The sequence below is a fragment of the Liolophura sinensis genome, chromosome 1, assembly GCF_032854445.1.
Source record: "Liolophura sinensis isolate JHLJ2023 chromosome 1, CUHK_Ljap_v2, whole genome shotgun sequence".
Lineage (NCBI taxonomy): Eukaryota > Metazoa > Mollusca > Polyplacophora > Chitonida > Chitonidae > Liolophura > Liolophura sinensis.
The window spans coordinates 11,806,121-11,818,433 of record NC_088295.1 but is presented as its reverse complement, the minus strand read 5'-3'; the positions used below and the strand labels follow the sequence as shown (position 1 = coordinate 11,818,433).

Sequence of the window (12,313 nt, the reverse complement as noted above, 5' to 3'; positions counted from 1 at the left end):
CTTACGTCCTTCTAACTTGTCAAACTCTGGCTCAGGAATAACCTCCACCATGATAAGTCTGTTGTCCACGGTCTGACCGTTCAGTTGTAACACCTTCTCCTTGTCGTCTCTGTGGGCTAATGATGCCAGTCCATAGCTAACCAATCAGAACAAGCATAGTGTACAGTGAGTACACAGTCACCATCACATACAATGTGCTAGTGTACAGTGAGTACACAGTCACCATCACATACAATGTGCCTTATACATACAGCTTGTTCGTGACTATGCAAAATTGTACAAGGAACCAGATACATTGTTTTGTTTGAACCATGAAAAAGTTTATGATGACGTTGACGAAGGTGATAAGGTTTGTGAAAGATAGTGTAAAACCAAGGTTAATGGCTAAAAAGGAATTTTAAAAATTTCCTCAATACTGTATCTTACAAAATGAAGTAGCAGAATTTGCTGATGAGACAAGGGGTAATATTTGGAGCTTAAAGGACAAGACAGCAACTGGTTAAAATATATTTCAATGGAAAACAGGAGAGTCAAGTTTTCTAAAAAGTATGATACTTTATTATATTAATGAGATTTCATCGAATAGCATGTAGAACAAAATAACAGTACTGCACAAATGGCTGGTGTGAGTCAAGTTAGCCATCTTGAGAATTTTATCCAATCAAACATGTTGCTATCAGATTGCACAGCCTAAGCTGTGACATAGCCTTTACCCATTCACTCCATGAGGTGACATATGATAACACAGAACAACTGCATAAGACATCGTTTTGTGGTTGTTTACAACGATTTATCTCCATGTAGCCAAAGGGCCATTTCACACAGTGTTTGCAGGCCACCACTGAGGTAAAATCAGTTGATTTACAGGCTGTGTAATATTCAACGACGGTATCAAAAATTATGTATCATACCATCCTGACCCAAACCGCATTCATCTCCCCAGTGGTTCAAATTATACAATTTTTATTGTTCATGTTAGCAAGTAGACAGCATGCAGTTGCTAAATGACAAATGTCAGTCAGCTAAAAATTCATTAGGGATGCTGAAGGTTTATGGGAATGAGGAGACGGCATTTCATCAGACAATGCTTAAAATCAATTAATTCTTATGATACAATTTTTTTTTCTCTAAGCTGATTAGAACTGAAGGATTTAAAGTTTGCCCTTTGTCTTTTTTGCATACAAGAGATGTTTTTTCCTGTCTTCCTTTATAATAAATACGGTACCATTACAAATTAAGCCACCATTACAAAACTGAAGCATAAAATCCAACGACAGTCAAATGCCTAGATCAGTCCCAGTGGTGCTTAAATTTATTTCCATTTGTGTCAGAACTGAGTATGAATCCAATTGTACAACAATCCTGTTGTGATTTTGTAAACCTGTAATAGGGGTCAGAATTACCGGTACCAGCACAACCCCTCCAAAGGCTACAACCTGAACCAGGAATACCCCGGAAGAACATTTACAGGCCACTTGTAAACTATGATATAGCATGCCCCCTGTATGAACAGTTCAAGCAGTCGAAGAAATATCCTTCTAGTTTTTTGCTTTTTCTCTTTAAAGAAAAATAAAAAAAAAATTATTTTTCACATGAGACATGTATGTTCATTACATAGGGCATCAAACAATCCCAATAATGGTTTACATGTGGTGTTTTTTTTTTTTTTTTTTTTTCAAACTTGCTACGTTGATGAGGCTTGTTCACATGCATGTACAGCGAGGATGGTCTTATATGATAATAGATTACAATATAAATTGTGTGCACTTCTTGCAGATAATGGAGACAATTCAGTCCACGTGACAATTACAATTATGATCAGAGATATGCTTACTATACCCAGGTCCTTTCCTCACAGACAGCCACGTCTGACACCTCTACATCATTGGCTTTAAACAGACTGTCCAACGGATCCTTCAGCCTATCCTCCGGAGCACTGGCTACATATATGTGGAACTGGACTGTAAATATTGCAAAATAGTGTAAGTATTACAGTATTCTGCTGCACAGAAGTGACAACACATGAATCAGGTCTCAATGCACCATCTCTCTTAGCTTCACATTACTGATATTACTTTATTATTATTGTACAGATAAGTTAAAATTTAAAGCTGGATTTATGTGAAGAAAAACAATGCAGACTTATTAATTAAGGTAATAACAGAGAAAATATAAAGTTCTTCTGAATAAAACATGAATATGACTACAGTTAATAACATAAAAGGCAAGTCATTAAAGCAAGTTAAGTTTGGATGCTAAATTACCAGGTTTTTCTACTTTTGGTTTCTTCACGCGGACTTGCTGATTACTTTCAGCTTTTCGTTTGGCAGCACTGCTTGTCTCCCCTTGCTCCTCCTGAACACCAGAGTCACCTGAAATAACAGCACAACACAAACTAAACCTTGTATATACGCCTTGTATGACTACAGCCTTCAATGCAGCTCCATCAGACACATGTATTGCCATGTTATAACAGTTAACAAATCTACCAATAATGGTAGCAGACAAACAAATTTCAACACCAAAGATCCTAACCATCTCATGTTCTCACTCTGACTACCCTTTATTTACATGTACCTCACCCTGAGCAATTATGGTAAAAGTCAAATACAGACACAGGTTACAGGAGTACTGCATGTATACCAATGTTGATTTGAAGAATTACAAATCAAATGATACTATTCAAGGCATTACCTGTTACTTGGTTGGATGATGTGGCATCATCCAACATTTCAGCATCAGTTGGAGCTGTGGTACCAGATGAAACAATGGCATCAGTTGGAGCTGTGGTACCAGCTGAAACAATGGCATCAGCTGGAGCTGTGGTATCAGCTGAAACAGTGGCATTGGTTGGAGCTGTGGTATCAGCTGAAACAATGGCATCGGTTGGAGCTATGGCATCAGCTGATATAGTGTCATCAGTTGAAGCTGTGGCATCCCCATTTGCCTCTCCTGATGTACTTTTTTCTGTTGTTACCATGTCACCTCCTCCATCACCATCCACACTCTCCGGGTTATCTTCTGGAATGTTGTGTTCCATTCCAAGCTCACCAGCAGCTACATTCATACGGAAAATTATTACAAATGACTAGTTTAGATTAAATGTTGCCATAATTTCCTAGAAAATGTATATAACCTTTTCTCAACAGATATTCATTGGGTAGTATAAACTGTAATTTGTATACATCTATCTACATATGTAGCACTACATAGACTTGCAATCTACATGTATTTAGCTGAAACATCTGGGTCATCATTTTATCTAAATCAGTACCTCAGCCTGACCAATACCTTATCTGAATGTAGATCAGCACCTCAGCCTGAATAATTATCACCTTATCTAGGTCACCACCATTTTCTGAATGATCATTCCTTATCTAGGCCAGCACCTTGGCCTGACCACCATCTTATCTCCACCACCTCAGACTGTCACCTTCTGTAGAACAGCACCTCAGCCTTAATTATCACCACCTTATCTATATCAGCATCTCAGCCCGACCCATCGTTTTATCTAAATTGGCAATTCAGTCTGAACCAATACCTTGTCTAGAACGACACCTCGGCCTCAACGATTATCACCTCATCTAGATCAGCACCTCGGCTTGAATAATCATTTTATCTGAATCAGCACCTCATTCATATCTGAATGAGCATCACCTTATGTAAATCAGCATCTCTGCTTGATTGATCATCACCTTATCTATATCAGAATATTGTTCCTGACCATTACCTTATCTAGAACAGCATTTCCGCCTAAATGATCATCACCATATCAGCACCTAAGCTTGAATGATGATCACCATATCGATATCAGAACCTCGTCCCTTATAATCAGCTCATCTATATCAGAACATTGTCCCTGATCATCACCATATCTATTTCAGCCTAAATGATCATCATCTTATGTAAATCAGCACCTCAGCTTGAATGATCATCACCTTATCTATATCAGAACCTTGTCCCTGATCACCTTATCTAAATCAGCACCTCAGCTTGAATGATGATCACCTTATCGATATCAGAACCTCATCCCTGATCATCACCTCATCTATATCGAAACCTTGTCCCTGATCATCACCTTATCTAGAACAGCATTTCAGCCTAAACAATTATCACCTTATCTAAATAAGCACCTCAGCTTGTATGATGATCACAATATCGATATCAGAACCTCGTCCCTTATCATCACCTCATCTATATCAGAACCTTGTCCCTGATCATCACCTTATCTTGAACAGCATTTCAGCCCAAATGATCATCACCTTACTTGTACCTAGAACATCACTTCAACCTGACTATCACCTTAACTAGATCAGGACTTGGCCAGAATGATCATCAAAATATCAAGATAGGCCTGACCAGTGTCTTGACCTGATCACCTTTGCTTGACCATCAACATATCCTGTACAACTCTATCCTGTTCGTCAACCTATGTCATGACTTGCACTTTATCTGTGTTGACTTAGATCGGAAATGTGTTTCATTCTTCCCAGCATAGCTTTCACAAATGTGGAAGTTAACCTGGAAGCATGGCCAAGCGATCTTAGAGCCAATACTGACCCTATTCTGCCATTACAGCTTTACCAGCACCTTAGCATTACACCAACATATTAGCATAACCAAGAACTTAAGCGTTAATACCTGATTCATCTTGCTGCTCTGCTGATGTACCATCTTTCATCTCATCAGATGTGTCCTGAGTTGTTTGCTGTAAATAAAACATAAGAAGAGTAAATCAATTCAACATGAATTGTAACACAAGAAACACCAGAAAAATTTTAAAGTAGGTCTAATAAGCCAGACGTAGATCGACCTTGTGAAATGGAGCAATTAGGGTTTTGGCAAGTCAAAGCAACTGGGGGCATTTGATCGGGTGCTGAGGTAACTCAGCAATTGCAAGGAGTTAAGGATGTTTTACAGATCTGTAAATTAAAGCATCGAGTGGTATCCAGATCCACTGATTTATTACGTGCTTACACCCAATCATTCACAGTTCACTGCTGACTTGCCACATGAATAAGGCCACTTGACAGCCATGTTGTTACATCAGAGCTCACAGTCAACATCGGTGCTCACAGTCGACATCAGCGCTCACAGCCAACATTAGTTGCTCACAGTCAACATTAGTATTCAAAGCGATGTATGCACACCAAAACTAGATCTGGTCAGATGCCGCCAGATAACCATAAAAGTAAAGTTTTGTCAAACTTTTCGACAGAGGTGGACCTGGATGCTTACAATTGCAAGTTGACATTATCTCAGCTTTAGAATGGATTTTCTCGACTTTTTACAATTGTTATAGCTGTGGTCAGTCACATTAACTTAGACCTACCTGTGTGTCATCCACTTCTGCTGGGGTTTCATCTTCTGACAGTGTCCTTGGACTTCTCTATATAAAATCATTATGCAGAATTTGTGAATTTGTTATGCATGTATATGTATCAGAATGAAATGAACAACTTACAACCAAGAGCTGCACAGTTTATATGACAATAAAACAGATTCTTCTTTTTCACTGAGTATATGGGACTATATATTTGAGGCTATATACGTCAGAAATCTCAGGATTGTCATAAACTAAAACCTACTAATACAACACAATTACAATTTGAAAATTTTGTTATTTCACACCAGTACATGCTCTGAGTTCCTCATGTTATTGACACTTTGGTTTTTTATTCTGTACCTGATTTACATCTCCTTGTAGAATATCAAACCAAACTGGCAATAACATTAGAAACCAACAGCATCTACCAATGTGAAATACATGCAACACAAAAAATAGCCATACCAAATTATACATGTACCCTATAAAGGATTAACATATCACTGGAATGTACATGTACAAGTACTAATTCAATGTTTAACTTCTTGTATAGGTGGGGGGGGGGGGGGCGAGGGGGTTAGCAAGCCAGCACGCTGCAATGACCAAGGAGCCTCCCACTAATGCGGCCGCTGTGAGTTCAAAATCAGCTCGAGCTGGCTTCCTCTCCGGCCATATTTGGAAAGGTCTGCCAGCAGCCTGCAGATGATCGTAGGTTTTCCTCGGGCTCTGCTTAGTCTCCTCCCACCATAATGCATCTAAGGGAAATATTCTTGAGTACGGTGTAAAAGACTGATAACATAGATCAAATAAATAAATAAACTTGTGTAGCTCAAGCCCACTGACTTTATTAAAGCTATACCCTGATAAAATAATAAATCTGTCTATTCCACACACAAATGGTTGACTGATTGAGTAGTCACTTGTATGACAATGCTCAGGTACCTGACAAACCTCTTAACTTGAAGCCACAGCCTAAACACAGATGGTGTGTGATCCATGGGGATTGGGATATACATGTAGTCATTCCTCAGCCTTTTCACACGTTTACAAGGAATTTAGTCAAACACATTCTGAAGGCATTACTCTGTGTTGACTGATAAAATGATACTTTTGTCAAGCCCTGAAACCAACCAATTCAACATATTTTTTCCCCAAAATCAAATTACAATTATCCATAAACTGCACTGAAAGTTGTTGTTTCACATGTGAAAAAATTGAGGCAATAGTGTAATAAAGACACCTTCTTTGTAGTGATTGAGACACCTGGCGAGCCAGTCTGCTGTTCAGTATGTTATTACCGGTGCTAGAATGAAACTGGGCATTGTTCCAATGTTGGCTGAGTTGTGCCTCAAACACTTGTGTCCATGGTACATGTAGATACAGCCATCTTAATAAACCTACAGAGGAACAGTGCCCAGATTGATGAAGGCACATGCACGATTCATTTATTTATTTGTTAGTGTTTTCGCTATAGAATACTTCAGGAATATTGCACATATATGATGGCGCTAAGCATTATGGTACGAGGAAACATGTAGAGTTTGGGGAAAACCCACAACCATCCACACGTTGCTGACAGAGCTTTCCATGAACGGCAGGCACATGGATAAATACATGTGCTAAAACAGCTATAACATGTGCCTGGGCTTCAAGTATACTTTTAGGAAAATCACATTTCAACTGAGCATCATGTAAGGCCAATTTTAGTTACACCAAAATCAGTTTATACTATGGTGATGCAATTACTGTATGCAAAACCAGCTCCAGAAATGTTGCTGACATTACAACTACTTTGGAATGGTCAGTGATCAGATGTCATCAATACGAGACCCAGTCTAAAACGACTTCCTGGTCAGTATGTTATCTGATGTTGAAAGGGTTTAAAAGTACATCAGCAATAGGGAATCAGCTAGGTCTCCTTCACTCATTAACCTGACTGAAAATGCACCGATATAGTAAGTGAAATAGTTTTGAGTATGACCTTAACCCTCATTCAGATAAAAGAAATATTCATTTGCCTGGTGGTTTATGTAGTACTTAAGAGTATTTCACTTACATGGATGCAGTCACTGTGTAATGGGTGGAGGAAATCATACTTTGACCATACCTGATGAACCTCTGCACTTTAAGGTTCATTTGATTTATTTATTTGAATGGTGTTTTACGCTGTACTCAAGAATATTTCACTTTTATAACTATGACCAGCCTTATGGTGGGAGGAAACGTGGCAGAGCCAGTCGAAAACCCATGATCATCCATAGGTTGCTGGCAGACCTTCCCACTTACGGCCGGAGAGAAAGCCAGCAAGAGCTAGACTTGAACTCACAGCGACTGCATTGGGGAGAGGCTTCTGGGTCATTACGCTGTGCTAGCGCACTAACCAACTGAGCAATGGAGGTCCCTGTTACACTATAAACTTTATACAAAATATATATACATGTATGCACACAACATAATTATGCTTCTTACGTATATTAAGAAAATCCACTGACAGGAGTCTGGACAATGTTGCACTTGAACCGGTTTGCTCATATTCACACAATTTCATACGTAGTACACCGAGGAACATTGAATTTAATGTGTACTGCATTCCAGGATATCATATATTTACGAAGCTGTATACTGTCATTTAACATTTATAAACATTTGCATGTCTTTATATTGTTTGATCCTTTATTATTCCAAATAAAGTATAGCCTGGTAGGTACAAATGTGTGCGAAAGACTTGACTGTGTCCAAATGCCCCATCTGTTGGTAATATTATACATCAGGCACAGTGATCCAGCTTTGTGTGAGATAGGCCACTCAGTTGGAGTGTCAGTTGGAGTGTCAGGAACTGCAGTCATTTCTTGCTTCTCGCGCCATTTCCATAGGCATCAGGATACTTCCAGTCGCAAGATTGTGAAGATAATTCTACAGATTGTCATCAATCTTTTGCTCACATTTAGATGACAGCCACATTCACATTAAACCGGATTGATCAGTAGACGCTTCACCACTTATCATAGCAACACCAACCATAGGAAACAAGTAAATTCAAAATGTCCAATGATTTTTGTATTAGTTTGTTGTCTCGTGACTTCCACATCAGTTTATTTTCTGCTACCTCAGTCAGAGGGATGCAAGTGTGCATGCACTAGGGTGAGATATACACCAACAGCTTCCACCTGATAACGCCACTCAGTCAATCCATACTCTGGCATCTCTGAGTCTGTGCTGCTAGTACCAAATCCTGTTACTTAGTTTCAAGACTTTTTGTCTTGATAATACGTACGTCAGCGGCATCAATCAAGCGTAATGAAAGTTAGGCATGTAGAAGCCCACAAGTTTCTCCTTCAGATTCCAATGGCTTCCACCAACAACTGAGGCTAGATTCATATATATAACAAGAGGATGGACAATTCTGTTACAAATTCACTGTTCATCTTTGTGGTAGAACATACATGTATGTATGAGCATCAATCAGGTCTTCTGTGATGAATCGTGCCATAGCTATAGGCCAGCAACCCACGATGAGCGACAGCAAACGTAAAATCAACACCAACCAACCACAGCTTAGGCTGTCATCACTGGGACTCCTCCAGATTGCCATGTCTATGAAATCCAGCTCAGACTAGAGAATATGTGGGTCTGATTGAAAGAGCTGCGTGACCACAAACAGACAATACTACATAATGCAGTAGTCTCACGCAGAAATCGCAAACTGCCAGGCGTGGCAATATTCCAAGTGAACACACATTCTACCTCAGTCACACAAAAGTACCTCAATGGCGTAAAGGTACATCTGATTCTGTCTCATTGGTGATCTGATTGCGTGCACAAGTACCACCAAGCATAATCATGCTTGCACATCTCATGTATGATGTACTCTTCTGACTTGGTCAGAATATGTACTTGTTAATATTCATCAGCTCATTTCCAGGCTTCCAGTTTCCACTGATGGAGCTCATTTCATTGATGCCTTTATCAGTATAATCCTGGTGAAGTGACTCATTTAGGAACACGTGATTCATTGATAACCCTCATACCAAATAATCAGAAAGTACACAAACTCTTTTACATATTTTAACCAGTGCTGGCATAATAACAAAAATATTAATCGAGTTTGTAGGTTGGTTCCAGGTATCTGTACCATACTTGACTGGAAGATACAACCAAACAACATCATGAAATGCATCCTGTAAAAGTGAAATCCTGAAAATGTTTCCTGCAGGCCTGGTACATGTATATGCCACATGAAATATATGAACATCATCAATCATAGTGAATAAAGTGTTATGGAGATTCACTGGAATGTGTCTCTCTTTCAGTGTTATATAATTAACATGGGAATACTGTATAACAACCTATATGAATTAAAGTAGGCACAATACAACAACTTCAATTCATAAATCTTTAATTCAATCTGGAAAAAGGGATACACAGCATAATGTATGTATAATATATAAATATACATTTCAACATTGGTAGTTTGAGCTATTACGTGCATCACAAATCAATAACAACACCTCAATAATATTGAATATCATAACTAAATAGTCAAAGGAACTCACTTGCCTTTAACTATTATGTCAATTATTCACATGCCAACGGCCACTGATGGAGGTCGTAAAGATGACCTCCATTGTATAAGCCAAATAATCTAACAAACTCCAATCATATAAATAGATAAACTACCACTGCAAATTCCCATATGAGATAATAATATGAAAAAATGAATACGGCTCATGCGTGATCCTCCTTCTAGGCCATTACAAGGCAGAACTCATGAAATCAAAAAGGTGTCATAAACCCTATATCCATTGACACAGGAATACATCAAAAAATCAAAGAGAAAAGGCATGGCCCATATATCAAAAATGAATAGAGAGAATATGTTTCCTGCAATGCTACAGGACAGCATAGAGGGAAAACAATCACAGAGGCTCTCATCTACAAATTTACTTATACTCCAATTAGGTTTCTCAACACAAACTGACATACAGGTGACAAGTAAACTTCAACACATTTCAGTGTACAGGAGGACTAGTAGATGTACCATGGAGGTAGAAAAGAAGGAGGAATAACTCTGGCTCTTATCGTACAAGTGATCAATGTACGACACTGACACAGCAGGACTTGATCTCTGTTTTAACAGGGGATTAACCTGTCGGCATTGTGACAAGTCAATGCTCTTGCCCCTTGAAGACCAGCAGCTTTTGATTTATCTATTTATTTGATTGGTGTTTTACGCCGTACTCAAGAATATTTCACTCATACGATGGCGGCCGGCATTATGGTGGGTGGAAACCGGGCAGAGCTCGGGGGAAACCCACGAGCATCCGCAGGTTGCTGGCAGACCTTCCCACTTACGGCCGGAGAAGAAGCCAGCAAGAGCTGGACTTGAACTCACAGCGACTGCATTGGTGAGAGGCTCCTGGGTCATTACGCTACGCTAGCGCGCTAACCGACTGAGCAGCGGAGGCACCCCCCCAGCAGCTTTTGACATGTGAGGTGAAAGGTACTCAGTGCCAGGTTGCACATCGCAAATAGTATGTTAATTAGTGTAATCAGTGGAGACTAAGCATGCACATCAATGTAACCTGGTTGTACTTTTGCAAAATATAGGAATGTAATGGTAATTAAAATCAAACTTGTTAAGAAATAGCTTGTGGGGCCCTTAATTGCCACATGGGTACATTCAGTTAAATATTTCCCTGATCTTGTTTTTGCAAACTGTATATTGTAGGTGAGAGGAAATGTGATTTTATCAAACTCCAAAATGACCAATTTCGGATAGACCCATACCTGTCAGCATCAGCCACCGGTTAAAAGGCACAATCTAATGCTACCCTGTAAACATAATTTTATCGACCTTTGCCGACTTGAAAGTAGTGAAAAAAACAGAAAATGTTTCTGATAGCTGAATAAATATTGCTCTCCATCTTCTAATGCAATAGTCATATCGATGTGACTAAAATGTCCACTTACTACATTTTTGTTGTGCACAGAATTTAAAGTTAATTCTCTAAGACGGGTCGAAAGTTGAAGGTCAGGTAATCACATACCTTTTCGTGTCTAAAAACAAAATGTTAAAGCATTGGGGGAAAAGGTCACTTTTTGCCACTTTGCTAGCAGCTAGTAAGGCCTAGTTGTACAAAATAATATCACGAAAGCTCTGCAGAAATACTCCCATTATCTGGAAAGCTGAATATTATACAAATCCAATACAAGATCGCTGACACTGATTCAAAAATAGACATTTTCCTATGCAATAACACTGAGAGGACCGTTCCCTTTACCCACGCCATTTGTTACTAGGGAGATCACATGGTCTCTAGCTTCTGATCCGTCTTACAGAATGCTTTTTACTTTAAGTAGGCCTAAGTGCACATGATGGAATCCTTTTCGAGCCAGACCATGCTAAGGCCAGTTCAAGTACATAGTCTGAAGTGCAGTATGAAAGACTGAAAGGTACACATGAAAGGCTGGGTGGCCATTGGAAGTTTAATTCCGCCTACAAAGGCACAATGGGTAAGCCTGACCAACTCCCTGAGCTGACTGGTTAAGTTGTTCCTCCTTCCACTTTATTGCCTCTATAATTCATGGTTGTACCAAATTATTTCCACTTTCATTTCCATTATTTTCTATAGTTCAGCCTCAAAAACAAACCTGTAAATTGTAGGGCAAATAGAACAAACAATACATTTTGCACCCCAGGCATACTTGTCAGAGTCTACTCTGCATTAATGCATTAGACGTGATCAAGGCACGTACTAATGTGTACCATAATGATCTTTACAACAACAACACAAACTGATTTCCTCCCTCATGACTACCAAAGCCGTGATAAATCCACACTCAAGCTTTGTGTAAAAGAAAACTGCACCCCAACATAGATTAAAGTAGTCTTTCTATAGTACAAAACTTACAACTGGCTTCTTCTTTCTAGCACCTCGCGGCATTTTGCGTTTTTTTCCGTCAGCGTTATTCTTTCCGAGTTTTCTT

The 12,313-nt window shown here is 39.1% G+C and overlaps 1 protein-coding gene across 1 annotated transcript in view; it reads right to left on the bottom strand.

Moving 5' to 3' along the window:
• Nucleotides 1-12,313, bottom strand: part of LOC135463244 (nucleolin-like) — a 17,810-nt gene extending 5,497 nt beyond the window's left edge. The window contains exons 1-7 of the mRNA XM_064740543.1: nt 12,238-12,313; nt 5,333-5,389; nt 4,642-4,708; nt 2,695-3,057; nt 2,265-2,372; nt 1,835-1,961; nt 6-136 (exon numbers count right to left, since the gene is read on the bottom strand). Coding sequence (XP_064596613.1) covers nt 6-136; nt 1,835-1,961; nt 2,265-2,372; nt 2,695-3,057; nt 4,642-4,708; nt 5,333-5,389; nt 12,238-12,270 — 886 coding nt within the window. The 5' untranslated portion in view covers nt 12,271-12,313. The remainder of the gene's footprint in view (nt 1-5; nt 137-1,834; nt 1,962-2,264; nt 2,373-2,694; nt 3,058-4,641; nt 4,709-5,332; nt 5,390-12,237) is intronic.